Source organism: Pipistrellus hanaki (assembly GCF_964339955.1).
Source record: "Pipistrellus hanaki genome assembly, chromosome: 6".
Lineage (NCBI taxonomy): Eukaryota > Metazoa > Chordata > Mammalia > Chiroptera > Vespertilionidae > Pipistrellus > Pipistrellus hanaki.
Window position 1 is genome coordinate 31,923,399 of NC_140508.1, and position 20,717 is coordinate 31,944,115.

At 49.6% G+C, this 20,717-nt stretch overlaps 1 protein-coding gene across 1 annotated transcript; it reads right to left on the reverse strand.

The window, feature by feature from the left end:
- Positions 1-28: 28 nt before the first annotated feature.
- Positions 29-19,536, reverse strand: TGM6 (transglutaminase 6; the record flags this gene model as incomplete). Its single annotated transcript, XM_084888273.1, has 13 exons — positions 29-182; positions 365-498; positions 831-985; positions 7,169-7,510; positions 8,943-9,185; positions 9,263-9,366; positions 11,845-11,983; positions 12,515-12,692; positions 14,012-14,140; positions 15,358-15,476; positions 16,195-16,437; positions 16,996-17,169; positions 19,476-19,536. 13 exons carry the CDS (start codon positions 19,534-19,536, stop codon positions 29-31), a joined length of 2,175 nt encoding a protein of 724 aa, XP_084744399.1.
- Positions 19,537-20,717: the final 1,181 nt, after the last annotated feature.

Consider the following 20,717-nt stretch of genomic DNA (forward strand, 5'->3'; position numbering starts at 1 on the left):
TCCTCCGCTCTCACCCCCTTGTGGCCCATCACTTGGCTGTGGCCACATTGATGATCACAAAGCCCTTGATGTCTGAGAACTGGGGGCTGACAAAGTCCACCTGCAGCTGCCTTAGGCCACTCTTGGAGGGGGTGATGTGGAACTGGACCAACGCCCTCTCCTGGGGCTCCAGGCTGGGTACACTGGGGAAAGGGAAAAGGAGAAAAGCAGACCATCAGCCCTCTCCCGTTCCTGAGCTGGCCTGCCAGTCCGTGGCTCTCAGAAACCTCAAGATCAAGGTCACACTAGCAGCTTCTCTATAGCCCATCTTATAAGAATGGCAGCCCTCCCCCTATACTTCCACCCTCCTCAGGCTGGCACTTACTCAATGGTGAGCTGTCCCTGGAGAAGGCCACTGCCCTCGACCATCAGCATACCGTCTTCTACTTTTTCCAAGAGGGGGTTGACCACCAGCACTTCCACTACAACTGCTACCCCCACCATGGCCGGGCCCAGCACCTGGAGGGGCAAAACCCATAAAATCATCCCTTCTCATCCTCATTTCCCCAGGAAAATCCATGGTCCTGGTGGGTCAGAGAATGGGGCAAAATCATCTCTACCCCTTGCTTTCACACACCCAGTTACCTAGCTCCATCATTATATCCATCCCCTTGCATCCATGCCATTTCTCCCACTCTTGAGAGTTGAAGCCAGAGCCAAAAGCGCACATGCGCAAACACACACACACACACACACACACACACACACACACACACACACACTCCCTCCAGCTTCTCATTTCTTCCCACAGCTTGGCCAGGAACAGAGTGGTGGATGCAGACAGGGGTCACCTTGATGGTGATGAAGTCCTCCAGAGTAATGTCCTTTTCTACCAGGAGCTTCTCTCCTTTGGCGACAAGGCACATGGCAGCCAACAGGATCTTTTTGTCCTCTGTCAGATCTTCCTTATATTGAGAGTAAGATATTGTGATTGGGATCTTTTTCTCTGGAAGGGAAAGCAGAGGTGGGAATTGGGAATCCAATGTTCTTTTTCAACGGGACCCAGAAAGAGGAAGGGAATGTTCAATTCATAGTTATACCCTTTCTGGTCCTTGCAATTAACTGGAAGCAGGCATTATCATTATCAGTTCGCAGATGAAGACACCTAAGGCTCAGAGAGGGTAATTTCTTGTCCAATGTCAACTGGCAAGTGAATCAAGGAGCTAGATGAGGTGGAATTCAAATTCAGTCCAGTTAGCTACCATGACATCGGATTGTCTCTCTAAGAGTTACTGGAAATGTCTTTAAACTTTCCCTAGTCATTCCAGATGGAGATCTTTCAGTTCATCAATCATTCATCCCGTAAGGAATTCACTCACTGTTTGTTAAGCCCCTGCTATGTGCTAGGTGCAGAGAAGAGGGAGACCAAAGACCTGTCTCAAGCTTCTGATTGAGGGAGGAGGCCAATTTCTTCAGTTCTCCAAATCCTCCCTCCCCAGGAAGGTCCAGTCCAAACCAGTCCCACAAATAACGAAAAACCTTCACTGATACCGCCACCCAGTGATCTTGTGCTCGCTGCCTTCCAAGCTCCTCTGGTCCTGGCTACCTCTGTCTCTCTCACCAGCCACAAACACACTAAGTATTCTTTTCTTGTGAGTATAGATTACCACAGGCATTATCTGACTGTCAGTCATATTTGGGCTATTTTTGGACATACATATATAATTATTATTTAGGTGTACCATGTCCTTCCAAGTTTGTTCCAGACCCTACCATCCTCTACTGCTCTATTGCCACTGCTTTCTTTACTTCCGTGTCCTCCCTGTCTCTGAGTGTTAAACCTGTGGAAAAGGTCCTTAAAGGCTTGAACTTGGATCACACTCTCTGTTCCCCGAGAACTTTGACAAGGAGCATTTACAAAATACCTACAGCTGACAGCATACTTCATGGTGAGAAACTCAGCTTTCCCACTCAGAATAGGAACAAAGCAAGGATGTCACCTCTCGTCACCCCTTTTTAACATTGTACTGAATGTCCCAGCCAAGGCAACAAGACAAGAAAAGGAAATGAAAAGCATACAGATTAGGAAGGAAGAAAGAAAACTTTTCACAGATGACATGATCATCTATGCACAGGATTTAAAAGAACAACAACAAAAAAATCCTGGAACTAATAAGTGTTTACAGCAAGGTCACACAGAATATATGATCAATATACAATCACTTTCTTTTAAAAAAAATGTATTTTATTGATTTTTTACAGAGAGGAAGAGAGAGGGATAGAGAGTTAGAAACATCAATGAGAGAGAATCATCAATCAGCTGCATCTTGCACACCCCCTACTGGGGATGTGCCCGCAATCTTAAGTACATGCCCTTGACCGGAATTGAACCTGGGACCTTTCAGTTTGCAGACCGACGCTCTATCCACTGAGCCAAACCAGTTTTGGCTACAATCACTTTCCTATAAACGCAATGAAGTGAGATTTGAAATTAAAAACACAATACCATTTACACAGCATCCCCAAAAAGAAATACTTGGGCATTAATCTGACAAAATGTGTACAAGATCTTTATGAGGAAAGAATAAAACTTTGATGAAACAAGTCAAACAAATAAACAAATGGAGAGTTAGTCTATGTTCATGGATAGGAAGACCCAATATTATTGAGATGTCAGTTCTTCCCAACTTGATCTATATTTAAAGCAAACCTATCAAAATCCCAGTAAGTTATTTCATGGATATTGAAAAACTGATTCTAAAATTTATGTGGAGAGGCAAAAGATCCAGAACACTCAATGTAATATTGAAGGAAAATAAGATCAAAGGACCAGTACTACTTGACTTCAAGATTCACTAAAAGCTATAGTAATCAAAACAGTATGGTACTGGTAAAGAGCAGACAACTACATCAATGGAACAGAATAGATAGTCCAGAAATGGAGCCACATAAATATAGTCACAAAGGAAGTAAATGAAGAAATTATAGATTTTTAAAAACATAATGCTGAACTAACTGGACATTCAAATACAAATAGGTAAACAAACATAAATAAGTGTAGACACAGATTTATATTCTTTACAAAAATGAGATAAAAAATAATAAGCTTAAGTGTAAAATGCAAAACTATAAAATTCCTAGGAGAAAACCTAGAGATCTTGGGTGTAGTGGTGACTTTTTAGATACAACACTAAAGGCACAATCCATGAAAGAAAAAATTGACAAGTTGGACTACATTAAAATTACAAAATTCTGCTCTGTGAAAGACACTGTTTAGAGAATGAGAAGATAAGCCACAGACTGGGAGAAAGTATTTGCAAAAGATATATCTGATAGCCTTAACTGGTTTGGCTCAGTGGATAGAGCATCGGCCTGCAGACTGGAGGGTCCCAGGTTCCATTCAAGTGAAGGGCATGTACTTTGGTTGTGGGCACATCCCTAGGAGGGGGTGTGTAGAAGGCAGCTGATCAATGTTTGTCTCTCGTTGTTGTTTCTAACTCTCTATCTCTCTCCCTTCCTCTTTGTAAAAAAATCAAGAAAATAGCCAAAACCAGTTTGGCTCAGTGGATAGAGCATCGGTCTGCGGATTGAAAGGTCCCGGGTTCGATTCTGGTCAAGGGCATGTACCTTGGTTGTGGGCACATCCCCAGACGGAGGTGTGCAAGAGGCAGCTAATCGATGATTCTCTCTCATCGATGTTTCTAACTCTCTATCCCTCTCTCTTCCTCTCTGTAAAAAAATCAATAAAATATATTTTTTTTAAAAGAAGATAAAGCAAATTTTTTAAAAAATCAAGAAAAAATATATATATATATAAAGAGATATATCTGATCAAGGACTGCTATCCAAAATATACCAAGTACCCTTAAAGTCAACAATAAGAAAATGAGCAACACAATTAAAAAATGTGCAAAATATCTGTACAGACACCTCACTAAAGAACCTACACAGATGTATATGAAAAGATGCTCAACATCCTAAATCATTAAGGAACTGCAAATGTGAACAACAATGAGATACTACTACACACCTATTAGAATGGCAAAAATCCAAAGTAGTGACAACACCAAGTGTTGGAGAACATGTAGAGCAGCAGGAACTCTTGCTCATTGCTAGTGGAAATGTAAAATGGCATTTTGAAAGACAGGTTGGCAGTTTCTTAGAAAACTACATATACTCTTACACCATCCAACAATCACACTCCTTGGTTTTTACCCAAAAGAGTTGAAAACTGTCCACGCAAAAACCTGCACACAGATGTTTATAGCAGCTTTCTTCATAGTTGCTAAAACTTGGAAGCAACCAAGAAGTCTGCCCTTCAGCAGGTGAATGGATAAATAAACTGTGGTATCTATAATGATAAAAAGGTAATACGCTAATTAGACCAGACGTCATTCTGGACGTCCTTCCTGATGAAGCTGGGGCGGGAGGGAAGCCAGCCTGGGTGCCTGCGGGCAGCCGGAGGAGGGAAGCCCGGGTCCCGGGTGCTGGAGGGAAGCTGGTGTGGCAGCCAGGGGAAGGAAGGCCCACTCCTACACAAATTTTCGTGCATCAGGCCTCTAGTATCTATATAATGGAATATTATTCTGCACTAATAAGAAATTATTTACCACTCCTCCTCCCCACACACAAACATGGAGGAATCTTAAGTACATGTTTCCATTTTTTTTAAAAATATATTTTATTGATTTTGTACAGATAGTAAGGGAGAGAGATAGAGAGTTAGAAACATCGATGAGAGAGAGTCATCGATCAGCTGCCTCTTGCACACCCCCTACTGGGGATATGCCTGCAACCAAGGTACATGCCCTTGACCGGAATCGAACCCGGGACCCTTCAGTCCCCAAGCCGACGCTCTATCCATTGAGCCAAACCGGTTTCAGCGTTAAGTACATGTTTCTAAATGAAAGAAGCCAATTTGAAAAGGCTCTATGATTCTAACTGTAGGACATTCTCAAAAAGGCAAAACTGCAGAGACAGTAAACAGATCAGTGGTTGCCAGGGATTCAAGGAGAGAGAGGGAAGAATGAGTTGGTAAAAACAAAACAAAACAACTCCCCCCCCCCAAAAAAAAAAAAACACACAAAAAAAACGAAAAACCTTGCAATTTTAGGGCAGTGAAACTATTCTGTGTGATATTCCAGTGGAGAACACATGTCATTTATACATGTGTCAAAATTCATAGACTGTACAATACAGTGGGTCCTGATGTAAACTATGGACTTTAGTTATAAATAGGGTATCAATATTAGCTCATCAATTATAACAAATGTTCCACACTAAAGCAAGATGTTAATAATAGGGAAAGATGGGAGGTGGTGAGGGGGAGCATGGGATCTCTGTATTTTCTACTCAAATTTTCTGTAAATCTAAAACTGCTAAAAATATCCAGGAATCAAAAAATGATAAATGTTGATACATTTTATACTTTAATAGACATACCATTTAGCTCAGTAATTCCATGTTTGTGAATGTATTCTAACAAAATAATAAAAAATTCAGGTGAGAAAAAGGGTATTTTTTTGCACCAAGTTGTTTACCTTAGCGTGTGTATTTTTAAATAGCAATAAGCTGATTACTACCCAAAAGAGGGAAAGAGATAAAATATATCACCATATATTTTACAGATTACACATCTATTAAAATGATGTTAATGAAAGGCTTATAAAATTTAAATTACAATGTAAAGTGTAAAGAGCAAGGCACCCATGAGTGTTTGCAATATCATTAAAACTATGTTTTCCAGAAAGCAAACAGGCATTAAAAATTTGGAAGGAAAACATGTTCATTTGGAGGTGGGCAGCAGGATCATAGGTGATCTTTCTCTCGTGTGCTCTCAGTCATTAATGACTGTGTATTACTTCCAAAATGAAAAAAAAATTGCTAAAAGCCGGGAGAAAGTATACGTTAATTAATATTTCATTATAAAGTGTGATTTAGATTTCATGAACATTAAATGACACCTCCTTCATACGCTTTCACGCCTGTCAAGATACACCAGTTTCACTCACCAGACACTGGCCCAGAGCAACAGTTTCTTTGTTTAATTAAATCCTTAGAGTTTAGAAGGTATGTGAAGAGACAGATAAAGACAGAGAGGTAGGGAGGGAGAGAGAGTAGGAAAAAGAGAAAGAATAATTAAATGGCATACATTTAGTAAATCATAGATGAAGTGCTAGGTGTAAAGATTATTTAAAAAATCCCTGAAATGTGCCGAAACCGGTTTGGCTCAATGGATAGAGCGTCGGCTTGGGGACTGAAGGGTCCCGGGTTTGATTCTGGTCAAGGGCATGTACCTTGGTTGCGGGCATATCCCCAGTAGGGGGTGTGCAAGAGGCAGCTGATCGATGACTCTCTCTCATCGATGTTTCTAACCCTCTATCTCTCTCCCTTCCTCTCTGTACAAAATCAATAAAATATATTTTTTTTAAAAAATTAAAAAATCCCTGAAATACATATATTTAAAAGCAGTTAGAATAAAGTAACTTAAAATTGTGCAAAAAAAAAACTTCAAAAGGACGATGTTTTGGTTCAAAATATCAAGGGTGCATTTCAGACACATTAAGCATAGTCCCTGTGGGCTTACTGCACCCACCCCTCCGAGGCCTGCAGTCAGGCGACCGGCCAGCTGCGCCACGGGCCCTGGCTTTCGCTGTGGGCTCTTAGCCAGACTGCTGTGAGTCCTGCCTCTCCACAGACTGATGGTATGACCTTGGACTTGTGAGTTCACCTTTCTGGGTGTGAGTTGAATTCTCAGGACAGGGCCTGGCATGTGTCAGCACTTAATAAACATCTCTCACTCACCCACCCCTCTCAGGCAGGGCACCTGGATCGGAGAAGGCGACACAAGCATATTCCATGGGGTCTGAAATCCCCCCAGCAGGTGTTTATTCGGCATGTAACTATTTATACCAATTTGGTGAATAGAGATGCTAACTCCTCTCACCATTAGGTCAGTTCGCCACCAGACGATGGTGGACTTTTATTACTATTCTCATTAGTTAGCCCCTCGGAACCTCAGTTTTCTTCTCTGGGAAGAGCAGACCAGAGGCAAAGCACTGAGCAACTGCTAGGAATATCCTCTTCTTTCCTGGGAACGAAGGTAGGATTATGGGAAGTCAAGCCCCACCCCAACCCTCCTGGAGAAGGAATTGGAGTGGCCAGGTCCCACCCGACAGGGCGGTCTTACCTTCCTCGGGCCCCAGCCGCACCGGGTGGGACTCGCGCAGGATCTCGGCCACCGGCCTGCGGGTGTAGAGGATGGTGGCACAGCTCAGGTTGACTCGGACCCGCTGGGCCCGGGAGGTGAGGTTGGTCAGGCTCAGGGCCAGCTTCAGGTCGTGGCCCAGCATGGGCGGCTCCAGCACCTTGAACTTGCCCGTGATGCTGGGCTTGGTGGCGGGCTCCAGGAGGTCTTCGCGCCAGAGACCGCGGCCGCCGCCCCTGCGGACCCGGGCCCTCCTCCCAGAGGCTTCCACTCCGAACAGCTTCCTCACGGCCTTGCTGTACACCTGCCTCTCCTTCCGGGACCCTGCGGGGCACCGCACCGCTCAGATCCAGCCCCCTTGTCTCATGTCCCCGCTTCTCTAGGCAGAACCACCACCCTCTCTTCACTTTAATTTCCCAGGCTGCTGGGGGTCTCACATAGGCAGCCCAAGAGCCATATGCAGACCTCAGCCATATACAGGCCTCAGCCATATGTTTGGTTCTGGACCATTGAAATAACTTTAAAAATGTTATTTATTTATTGTTTTTTTAAAAAAATATTTTTTATAGATTTCAGAGAGGAAGAGAAAGGAAGAGAGATAGAAACATCAATGATGACAGAGAATCACTAGATTGGCTGCCTCCTGCATGCCCCCAGCGGGGAGATGGAGCCTGTAAACCAGGCATGCAACCCAGAATCAAATCTGAAACCCTTCAGTTTGCAGGCTCTATCCATTGAGCCAAACCGGCTAGGGATATATATATATATATATATATATATATATATATATATATATATATATAGAGAGAGAGAGAGAGAGAGAGAGAGAGAGAGAGAAAGAGAGAGAGAGAGAAGGGGAGAGAGAGCACAAATTAGTGACCATGGCATAGGCTTTGGCAGATGATAAACAGGCACTGCTGTTATTGTTAGAGGCCCGGTGCATGAAATTCAGTGCCTGGGGGTATGTCCCTCAACCCAGGCTGTACTTCTTTAATGTGGGATCCCTCTCACAGTCTGCGACTGCTGGCTTCTAACTGCTTGCCTGCCTACCTTCCTGATTGCCCCTAACCACTTCTACCTGCCAGCCTGATCACCCCTTAACTGCTCCCCAGCCAGTTTGATTGACACCTAACTACTCCCCTGCCAGCCTGATGGCCCCCAACTGCCCTCCCCAGCTGCAACCCGCCTCCTCCGTGCGTGCGAGGTGGCAGAGATGTTGGGACCTGCCTCCTTGGCACCACACAGAGCTGCAGGACCCCCAGGCATCACCACATGGAGTGGCCACCAGGCTCCACCTCTGCTGTGTGTGCTACCATTTTATGGCGGCCATCTTGCAATGATGTCATGTGAGGGTGTCATGCAAGGCCTAATAAATACTTTTATTATTTAGGATTATTAATTTTGAACTGGGCCCTAGGGCTAAGTATCCTAGATGTTCAAATTAAAAAAAAAATCTACTACTATCATCACTATGTTTACAGTAATTACTATTATATGTGAACGTAGCTCATACAGTGCTTGGCACATGGTAAGTGTTCAAGGACATGCAGCTATTATTATCATTAGATGTGGGAAATCGTAGAAAGCAGAGGAAGCTGTTAATAGAAGCTATAGCCACTTGGCTCCAAGCACAGAGCCAGTGCTGAAGGATGCCGCCACCATCAGAGCATCCGGGAAAGGGCCCCCCACCCACGTTGTCCCTCCGCAGAGGCCGGGCCATCGGGGAGGCTGGCGGAGGCCACCTCGCTGCCCTTACCCTCTGGATACTTGTAGAGGCCCGTGATGTCCACGCGGGAGTCGCTGCCCACAGCCTTGGTGCTGATGCACCTCCCGATCTTCTTGGTGTCCGAATACACACGTTCCCTGCTGTCATCCTCGTTCCAGAGCCACGTGATGTAGTCTGCGTTCACCTCCGCAAACACAAAGGGGCCGTCGTGGGCCAGGTGCACGTCGCCCTCACGGATGGCGGTGACCGAGGCCGGGCCGCACCGGAACACACCTGGGCGGGAGGGGTGGGGGTGAGCAGCACGCGTGAGGAGAAGCAGGGGTCTGGGACCCACCAGGCTGAGCCCATACCTTCGCTCTCCTCCTGGGGGGTGGCATCCAGAACCTGCCAGCCATTGTAAGAGGGGCCCAGGTCCTGCCGGGCAAACCAGCTCTCATTCCAGACATGGAAATTCCTGCCACAGAGAGAGGAGGGGGCCGGGGGCCCCACAGTGAGCACAGAGGCCCATGCTAGGGGAAGCTCCTAGTGGGAGCCATCCCTGGGCTGGTACTCTGCAGGAGTGCGGTGGCGGGATCTTGTGAGCCATTCATTCAACTGGACTGATGAGAACACATCGTGTGTGTGTGTGTGTGTGTAAAAAGAACCTGTTGTTTAAGGTGCTAGAAATACAACTGCAAATAAGACAGAAGATCCTTGCTCTCATGCAGCTTACATTCCAACAAAGGAGACAGATGAGGAGATAAGCAAAATTAAGTAAGCAGATAAATAAAAACAAATGCAAAGAACAATAAATGCTGTGAAAAGAGGGGCATAACTGCTGGGGACCAACTGAACTGTGGGTAAATGACGTCTGAGATGAGACTTACAGGAGAAGGAAGTATCCATGGGAGGAGGGAAGGGAACAGTGTTCCAGGCAGGAGGAACAGCATGTGCAAAGGCTCTGGAGACAAGAAAAAGCTTTAGTGTGCTCAAGGAACAGAGAGTATGTAAGTATCTCCGGGCCACAGCAAGCATGGGGTGCAAGCAGGGTTCAGAGTAAGCAGAGTTCTGTAGGCTTTGGTGAGGAGCTCAGGCTTTAAGTTTCCTACGTTAAAGATGAGACTGTGAGACGAGGAAAGGTGACACAGGGTCACACGGTAAGGAAGCAGCAGAGAGAAACCTCGTTGGCCCAACATGGCATCTTTACAGCTGCCTCCGAACCCTCGTGTGGTAGGGGATGGTCTGTGGGAAGACATCTTGACAAGCACCCGGGCAAACAGGAGGACAGTGATAGCCTGCATGTAACCGAGGCCCCAGCATCCAAACCAAGGTCTGTTCCTTTGGGTGGTGCTCCTGGGGGGGACAGGGAGCGAAGAGAAGCAAAAAGAGAAGGAAATGCCAAAACCGGTTTGGCTCAGTGGATAGAGAGTCGGCCTGGGGACTGAAGGGTCCCAGGTTCGATTCCGATCAAGGGCATGTCCCTTGGTTGTGGGCACATCCCCAGTGGGGTGTGTGTGTGTGTGTGTGTGTGTGTGCGCGCGCAAGAGGCAGCTGATAGATGATTCTCTCTCATCGATGTTTCTAACTCTCTATCCTTCTCACTTCTTCTCTGTAAAAAAAAAAAAAATCAACAAAATATATTTATAAAAAAAAAAGAGAGAGAGAAGGAAAGGGGAGAAGAGAGGCAGGTGATGTGAGGCAGGAGAAGGTTGGGGAGAGGGCTCCTGGGCATACTCCCTGGCGGGGCGAGGACACTCGAAGGCCAGGGTTACCAAGGCTGTCTGTGCTCTGGGTTGTATGCTCTTCCTGGTTTTCTCTGCTTTTTAAAAAGTTGACTTGTGTGACAACTCGTACGTATGACCATTCGGACGAGGTTATTCACTGACGCCTCGTTTATAAAAGGCAACCGTCCGGCCCATCCATGTGAGATGGTTCGGTAAACAATGATGGTTCCCATAGAACCGAGAGGCAGACCAGGTGCGCACCCTGCTGGTCCACTCGCTAGCTGTACGGCCTTAGACAAGTCACCTACCCTCTCTGTGCTCAGGCTCCTCATCTGCAAAATAGAGATAATGATACTCTCTCGCTCACACGGTTCTTTGGAGGGATACGTGAGTTAGTATATACGTAGCACTCAGGACTGGGCCTCGCACACACTAGTGTGACATTATTTTACACACTACAAATAACAAGAAAACCTTGAATGTACTGATATAAAGTTGTTACATGTTAACACTTTACATGTTACATGTAAAACATGTAAAGATGATAGTACAGGCAGACCTGGAAGATGTTTGGGGTTTGGGTCCAGACCTCTGCAATAAAGTGAGGTATCACAATAAACGAGCTGTGATTATTTTGCTTATGGTGGGGGGAGCGGAGAGGGCATCTTGCCTTCAATTTGTCAAAAAGGCAACATCTGTGAAGTGCAATAAAGCGAAGAGCAATAATAAAATGTGCAATAAGACGAGGTCTGCCTAGTTACACCACGCTGCCAATGTGAAAAAAGCAGGTGTGCAAGGGGGCTCTCCACGAGCATGTTCTTGTGTCTGCAGAGACACTCTGGGAAGAGATGGGAGAAGCTCATCCCAGTGAGACCTCTGGGAGGAGGACGGGGAGGCCGGGCCTGGGAGGAAGGGCGATATACCACGGTGGCCCATTTTGTACCTTTGAATTTCAAAGCACAGGAGTGCGTTTCCTATTCTAAAAAATATGATAGTCTCAGGGCTCTCCAGAGGGGAGGACCAGGGGTTCAAGGCAGTCAGACCTCGAGCCCCCTCGTGACCTCCGAGTCACGTGTCCAAAGACTCCTGCATCTCAGCAGAGTCACCCTGCCTAGGACCTCCCACCCCACACAGGGTGCCTCTCACTCGTCCCAGAACTCAGGAGAGTCGGGCTCCGGATTGGGGACTGCCTCAGGGAGCCCCTGGGACCCAGCGGGCCAGGGACCCACCACATGCTGTCTTCCGTCAGGTCCTCCAGGGTCCGCCCGAAGGAGTCCACGTATTTGTCCACACTCAGGCTCCTGTCTGTGTCATGGGCCGAGTTAAAGTTGGACACAATCCGTGTCGCGATCCCCAGGCACCTAAGGACTGAAAGGCCGGAGGCTGGTGAGGCTCCGGAGCAGGCGAGGACCCTGCACTGGGTTGGGGTCTGGCTCCCCCAGCTTGCTGCCCCCTCATTTCTGACCACAGGCTCCTCCTCGTCTTCGTCTACTTTGTCAGGGCCGGGACTCCTGTCTCCACGTGCACAAACACCACCATCCCCTCTCCCCTCTGTGAGGGGACTTCTGGGGATACTGCGGCCCCCTCCCCCACTTTTGAATGGACGGGCTCCAAGGCTGGCAGGACCTTGGAAGCCATGTGACCAACAGCTGGAAATTTGAGGGGACGGAGGCCGTGGGGCCACAGGATTTGCCCAGGCGGAGGGAGGTGGGACTCCTTCGGCCAAATACATGATCCACAGTCATGTAAATGAACCATCTACTTTCTTTCTTCATTAACCAGACTTCTATTTCCCCTTCACCAGGAAAGAAAGTGTGTGTGTGTGTGTGTGTGTTTGAGGGGGAGAAAAGATCTATGCAAATGCATGTAACTGAGAGAACTGGCCTCATGTTGGAGTACCTGTGCACATGACTCCAGCGAAGACCCAACACTGGCCGTACTTCACCGGCTTGAACCTGCCCTTGAACCACTTGTGCAGGATGGCCACGCTGCCGCTCCAGTGCAGGGGGCTGGTGCCGCCGCCGTACTTGCCCTGCCACTGGCCCTGGACCACGCCCCGGTCGTTGTTGCTGTTCACCTGCACAGACGGATGGGTCACCGCCGGGCAGGGCTCCCGCCTCAGCAGCCTCACCATCGTAACGTCACCCCCAGCTATGGACCACCCAGTCATTTGGAGGGGATCACCCCTTGCTTTAAAACTGTCTGAAATTTTAATTGTCTTAAAATCTCCACTTTTCGCTACCACTTACTACGTTCAGTGACCTCCCATCGGGTTACTCTGTCGTTGGAGATCATCTACAGTCTTAGAGCATTTCCTGTTTAAACGGTGTGATTTGGGGAACGGTTGGTGGGATAAGAATTACGGAGACAGCTAACCTTCGATAAATGCTCCCCGGGTGCCAGGCACGCCTCTAACGCTTTGGGCACGCTGTATCAGCCTGCTTCAAGTAGGTTCTATTATTTTACTTTTGTGTTTAGATTAAAAAGAGAGAGAGAGAGAGAGATTCAGAGTGGTTAAGGGACTTGCCCTGGCCACCCAGCAAGTGAGTAAAAGGAGGTCAGGACTCGGGCCTGACTGTGCCCTACTGTCAGGACTGGCCACAGGTACAGGGCTTCACCATCTCTCTGAGGTCCGGGGGACTGAGAATCAAACAGAGAAAAGCAGCTTTGTCCATTCGGTAGTCGCGATCCCCACCCCCTGGCCTAACACCTGCTTCCTCTCAGAGAGCGGCAAGGCCTTCACTGAGGAGGGAGGGTTGAAGGTGGCCGCCCTCCCCCGGGGGTGAGTCTGTGTGCCCTCTCCCCGATCTGGCTGCGGTGACTACTCTGCCAAGGACTGTGGTGGAAGTGAGGCGGCGCCGGTTTCCAGGCCCAGGCCTATGCCACTGGCTGCTCCGACTTCCTCTTTCTGAAACCATCAAGTGGGGAGAGGCCAGCGGCCATGCCTGATTGCCCTGAGACTTCCCTGCTCCGAGAAAGCCCAAGCCGGCCACGTGGAGAGACAGAGAGGTGATTGGCAGCCCCAGCTCTTCCCACGACCCCATCCTAGTGCCAGTCAGGAAGGCGAGCAAGCCATCTTCCCTGTCCCGTTCCGGCAGGTGCGGCAGGGGAGGGACCAAGGGCTGCCAGAGGACACTGGCCGCCAGAACCACTGACCGCCTGGATAGATAGTCCCATCAGTCCGTCCCAGACACCTGCAGCCGTTCAGACGCCCCCTGCCCAAGCATCTGGGAGCGGAGACAGGCCGTCTGCACGGTGCCCTGCCCCAGTCCCCGATCTGCAAAACTGTGAGCACAACAAATGGCTGTTTTGCACGCCTGAGTTAGTTTCGGATGGTTTGTTGGGCAGCAGCAGAGAATTAAAACAAGAGGCTGGCAGGGAGGGCGGGCTCCTCACCATGGCGCTGATGATCCTGGTGACGTAGACCGGGTCGTGGCGGTGGGACACGTCGGTGGCCGGGTCGTTCTGGTGACTGGGGCTCCGGTCCAGGATGGAGAGGCAGATGTTCAGGATGTCCTCCTCAAACTGTCCCCAGAGAGGCTGTGCTTAGAGCCAGAGCCTCAACCACATTCCAGACCCTCCCGCGACCTCACCCAGTGGGTCATTTGTGTTGTGCAGGGGAATTTGCCTCTCTGTAACCCCCACCTCCCCTCCACCCCCGCCGGGACCCCACAGAGCATCTCAAGCCTCAGAAGCCCTTCCTCAATAGTCACCCGGGAACCAGAAGCTCAGTCCTAACCATTCCTCTCCTGCTCAGTAGCCCCCGTGGCTCCCCAGAACCCGCCGTCAGTGGCGTACACTTGTGGCTCCACCCCACTGGTATCCTCGTGTGGCTTTTATGATTTTTTTTTTCAGCTGCATTTGAATTAATTGGCAAATGGGTCGAATTCATTGAAGCACTAGGAGGTTTTTACATACAAAAATGGAAAATTTTGAGGGTCTGGGAGCCCTCACTTTCCCACATGACTCTAAGAAGTGGATGCTGAGAAGGGTATCATCCCCGCCCAGCCCTTGACCCCAAATGCCTTCCACACCCAATCCTCAGCCCACAGTCAAGGTCCTTCCCTTGCCTGCCACCCCTCTCCTGGTTGGGCAGCAGAACCTCAGCACCCTCCTCCGTCCCCTCCTGCTGCCCTGTCTGCTCCTCCCTCGGCCCATCCCGGTCCCGCCCAGCTGTGGACACCAGCCCCGTTCACACCACGTGGCCTCCTACAGCCCCGCGGGGGCGTTTCCTTTTATCTCTTCTGAAAGCCCTCTGCTCCCATCTCGACTACCCTGACTGTCCTCTGTCCATCGGCGGTACTGTATTATCTAAGCCAGAGGCTCTCAGGTGTGGCCCCAGAGCGGCAGCAATGGCTTCACATGGGGACTCGTTAGAAATGCAAATCGCCCCCTCCCCACCCCTTCCTGAGTCAGCTGCTCTGGGGGGGATGCCCAGCCCTCGGTGTGTTCTCAGGAGCCCTCCACGTAATGCTGGCGCGGACTTGAGACTGAGAACCCTTGATCGAAGCTATTTAGCTTTCTGCAGCAGAGCTGACCGTTCCATTTCCAAGTGCATCCAAAGCATGTCGCCTTCCCCAGGGCCCAGCACAGGCCCTGACCCAACTAATACAGATAAGGAAGGAAGGAAGGAATTTGCTCCAGGAGCCGGACAGCGTGTCCTCCCGGGGAGAAAAGGCTCCTGGGATGAGTTTTCGTCTGCCCCGGCCCACGTCCCGCTGGTGGCCTGTGCCCCTGGAGACCTGCCCGAAGTTCCAGCCTTGGGCTCGGATGCGCTTCTCCACGCCTCGGAAGATGATCCCGCTGTCATTGAGCACGTACTCCTGTCTCTCCTCCTCTGAGGCCAGAAACACGTCATCCTCTGAAAAGCAGAGGTCAAAGGGCTCAGCAGGGACCAGCTGCAGGAGGTGCCGGGAGGCTGGCTGGCGGGGGAGGCCAGGAGGAGCATGCTGGGCTCCCGGGTTGTCTGGAGGCCAAGCTCCATTCCACCTGGCGATCTCTCCCAGACAGGGGGCAACCCCCACCCAGCCCAAGACCGAAGGATTTTACGAGTTCCTCGTGTCTTTGGCTGACCCTACTGGTGCCGACAGCAGCCTCATATTTCTTAAATACTAATAAGAATACTGATCCCAGAACCCCTCATAATGTACTTTGTACATTACAAGCATTAGTGCTATGAATTCTCACCGTAACCCTTAGAGGTAGGCTGTTATTCCCATATTACAGATGAGAAAACTGAGACTCAAGCAGCAGGAGAGCCAGGACCGAACCAACGCTGTCTGATGGCTAAAACCCAGCTCTTACCCACTCCTGGGCCCCTGCTGCCTCAGGCCCCACCGCTGCCCACCGGCCTCTGCGCCCAGAAACCACCGATTCCTGTCCCCCTGGCACAGGCTCCTGTGGAGCACCTGCTGCCAGGATCCTCTGCAGTGCCCACCTCCACCGAGGCCTGGCTCTCCCCAAGCTCTTGGCATTGGCCTCCCCAGCCATGGACCTGCCTCCCAGGCTCTTTCCAAGGACAGGCCCTCCTCTAGGACAGCTCCCAGGAAAGCTTGTGGCTCAGACGTGACAGCTCCTACCTGGGCACCAGGGGTTGAAGAGGAGAACAAACTCGCCCAGCTTCCGGTCACTGTGTCTGCGCCGGGAGGAGAGCCTGGTGCTCAGCCGGTAGCGGCCGATGACGGCGTCGGGAGGGCTGGTGATGTGGATGGTCACCATGTTCCCCTTCTGAGCCGCCCTCACTGCCGTCCAGGCGTCTTCCACCTCCAGCTCCGACATCGTGAACACAGCTTTGGTGCCGAGAGCCTCCGAAGCTTGGGGCCCTGGAGGAGAGGAGAGGCACTCAGGAGACCCAGGGACCCCAGGAAATCCAGCTCCGGAAAAGTGGGAAAGCCGAGGGCCGGGGCCTGGACGCGCAGCCTTCCCTCCCGGAGCTGCTGGGACACTGCTGCGGGGAAGGGCCTGCCCAAGACAAGACTGGGCCCTTGGCAGAATGGGGTACTCAGCTGTCCCGACTCCCACCCGCCTCCTGGACCAAAGGGAAAGTGACAGGCCCCTTCGAGACCAAAGTCCGCCTCTTGTCTGGCCAGGAAAGAGGGCGTGGGCTCCAAAGGTGCCCGCTGACTTCTGGTACCTCCCAGAACCCTTGGTGTCCTCAGGATTCCGGAGTCGTCATCTTGTCTGTCCCACTGCCTGCTGCAGCTCCTCCCAGCCACCCCCAGAAAGCTGTCATCAAAAATGTCCAGGATCCAGGGCTCAGCCCACCTGTCGGGATCTGCTTGCCCCCACGTCTGGGCTGATGACGACAGGGCTTCAGGTCACTGGTCACAAGACAAGTGTTTCTGACCGTGGGCCAGTGGAGGCTTCTGTGAGCCAGTTACCTGTCTCCACTGTGAAGATGAGGGTGTCCTTGCTGTCCAGGGGACGGTTCAGCTCCAGCTCGAGGGTGAACATCTGGCCCCTGCGAACCACCAGCTCAGGGCCGGGGTACTCCTGGGTGTGGTGGGCAGCACCGTTCCTTGGCCACTGCCAGTCCACCTCCGTGACTCTGGTCCCTGAGGGAGAGGACAGGGAGATGAGGCCAAGTCCGTGGCACTTTTCACACCCCTGCCCTCCCATCTGCCTCAGCCTGCCAGCCATGTGCTCACGTGGCCACTAGTTGTCCCACACAGTAGATCCTTGGTATTTGTGGCAGTTATGTTCTATTAAGTCTCAGTGAACAGCGAATTAGTGAGCACTGAACCACTGCCCTAGGGCAAGTACAGGGCTAGGTTCCTATGAGCCTTTGTCACAATTTTTTTTAAGCGAATCAATATATAATCTGTTTTGTGTGTGTTTCTGTTTAAAGGCACCTTATCCTACATAACAAAAGGCTAAAATGCAAATAGACTGAACAGCGGTACAACTGAACAACCGAACAACTGGTTGGTCTGATGTACACTGACCACCAGAGGGCGTGTGAGGAACATGGTGGGTGTTGGCCACAGGTGGAAGGGAGAGCAGGTGAGCAGGGGTGCCAGACCAAGGTGGGGTGCCGGGTGCTATCATCCGGGAGAGCCTCTGGTGGTTACTGAAAATTTTTTGCTCCAATCCACTGCAGTCCCACCCAGTGCTAGCACCTGCTGCTGGGTCCGATCACAAAGCACCATCAGTGGGTGGGAGCAGCAGCTGCTGGCCCTGATTGCCCCTGAGAGCTTTTCTGCCTTCCCCTGCTCCTGAGGGTGATAGGGGCAGCAGTCGCTATTCATACTTGCTGATGGTGCACACCCTGCTTGCACCTGCTGCTGGCACTGGCCCCAATCGCTTCGCGTCATCAGTGGGTGCAAGTGGGGTGTGTGCCATTAGCATGTGGGAGTGGCAGCAGTGGGAGCGGGGCTGCCAGTAGATAGGGTAGGGAAGAAGGCATGGTGGGAGGGGCCTGGTGGGGGTGTGGAGGATGGACTGAGACCTACCCCTGTGCCTACCCGCAGCCTACCAGCAGCATCGCGGCCCACAGTTGCTTTCAAGGTGCATGAATTTGTGCACTGGGCCCCTAGTTGAATATATTGTTGATTCATTAACATTACACATGGATAACACTGTACCTCAGGCCTAATGAAGCTTAGCTAACATGCATTTCTTCATAAGGCATGTTGTACCCTCCCTTGCTTAGGAACATTAGACAGTGTTTCAGCACTAAGCTTGGGGCCATTTTAAGCTGCAAAGTTACCAACAAAAAGACAAAAATGCAGAAAATGTGGCATTAAATAGACTGCAAAAGGACACTTGTTTGTCTGTTTCTGCTCCTGATACAAGAGCAGGAATAAGAAGACAGAGCATCTCCTTTTCCCACTTCAGCTGGGAGCACACATGTTAGGCCACCCGATTTTCTTCAGTCACCATATGAGGATTGACTTGGAGTTAAAAATAAATTGTAGCCAGTAGGCCAATTTGCAAACCCGGAATCCACAAACATGGGGATTGACTGTGTATTTTCTGTGCCAGACTGGCCCTGGGATATACTGGTCAGCAAGATGGATCTGGGCTTTCCTGTAGAAATACACAGTGAGGCTCTGCGGCTCAGTCATTATGAGCACAGCTTTTGGGATCAGCTCATGTGGGTTCAAATCTTGACTTGGTTATCTAATGGCTAAACGACCTTCTGCTTGATTTCTTTGTGCTCCAAGGTACCTTTCTGTAGAGTGGGAATAATAATACTTTGTCGAGGACAACTGCTTGTAATTTGGAGCCTCAAGGACAGAGCTTTAATTAATTAATTAGTTAATTAATTATTTGTTGTTGTTAATCCTCACCTGAGGAATTTTTTTCATTGATTTTTAGGATGAGTAAAAGAGAGAGGGAAAGACAGAGAGAAACATCGACGTCAGAGAGTCATCAATTGGTTGTCTCCTTCTCGAGCCCTGACAGGGCCCAGACTGGGGAGGAGCCTGCAACCAAGGACATGCCTTTGACTGGAATCAAACCTGGGACCCTTTGGTCTGCAGGCCGATGCCCTGTCCACTGAGCTGAACTAGCTAGGACCAGAGCTTTATATTCCAGATGAGCAAGAGGACATCTAAATAGGTGAGTCCACAAATAACTATCACTCTCATATAGGTTGTTCAGGCAAAGTACGTAGAGCTGAAAGAAAGTGTAAAAGAGGGGTCTAGCCTGGTCTGCAGGTGATGGCGAGGCTGGCTTGAGGAGGGGGCATTTAGACTATCTTGAACTGGATGGGGTGTTTCCACTGGAAAGGTAGGTGGCATATCCAGCCTCAACCTAAGCACCCTCTCCCTCCATCCACTTCCATCTACTTTAGTGTTCATTCTTTCAGGTGTCAGGAGCTGTGCTGGGTGCTGTAGGCCCAATGGCCATGAAGCACACATTCGCCCTGCCACCAGGAGGTTGACAGTCCAGCAGAAGAGCAGGTCGATCTCAAACATCTAAGCGCAAGCTTTGGAAAGTGTCCTCACGGAATAGCACCTCATTTCCCCTGATCTAGTGATCCGAGAGACCAAGGTGGAAGCTGCGATGCCTATTGTGACCAAACCTTAGAAGTTGCACTCTGTCTACCATATGCTATCGGTCAAGGCCATTACAAAGTCCGCACAGGTTTAAGGGGAAGGAACACACCCCACCCCTTGATGAAAACGGGTCAGCGCCACATTGTAAGAAGAAGGTGTGAGCTGAGATATATATTGATATGACCATCCTATGAAATACAATCTGCCACACTCAAGAACCACTGAAGTGATGTCATCAAGTACTCCCTGCCCAGGGGCACCCGCCATGGGGCTCTTGGCTCTATTTTATTTGGTACCTAGTGTACAGTAAGTGCTCAGTAATTCTTGGCTGGACAATTTAATAAAACCTCCTATGAACCAAGCATTTATAAAACTAAGCATTTTATAAATACTAGCTCATCAATCTTCATAAACCTGTTCCAACTTCACAGATGGGGAAACGGAGGCTCTGAGTCATACAGCCTGTAAGTGATGGAGCTGGGAATCTGGCTTCCAAGTCTGTGCTTGTTTGGAACCTCGAGGCTATGTTGCCTGACCTTTGACCCCACAAGAGTAAAAAAACAACAAAGAAACAAACAAAAAAACCCAGAAGTCCCAGACTTGGGCTTGGACCATGCATATCAGAGCAATGGTTCATCTGGCCAGTGTTTGGCTTTTTAAAGACTCTCAAATCTTCATGTAACTTTTTTGGTTAGGGGAGAGGCAGATTGTATTTTCCAAAGATGGTTGCCGTGCTATCTCTCCTCCCATTATGTCTCCTCCTGCTGAATCTGGGAGGAATTGTGACGAAAACAGAATGGCACTTTGTGACTTCCAAGGATAAGTAATAAAAGTTGATGTACCTTCTGTCTGGCTCCTTGATCTTGGAACCCAGTGCCCTGCCATGAAAAGAGCCAAATGGCCCATGGAGAGGGTCTGAGACCTCCAACCCACAGACCGCTAAGTTCCCAGCAGCAGCTGGCACCAACTGGGAAGCCAAAGAAGTGAGCCATCCTGCAAGCAAATTCTCCAGCCCCCAGTCACGCTGCCCCACTCGCCACCAAATGAAGCAGACACAAGCTGTCCCTGCTGAGCTTTGTCCAAATGGCAGGTTCATGAGA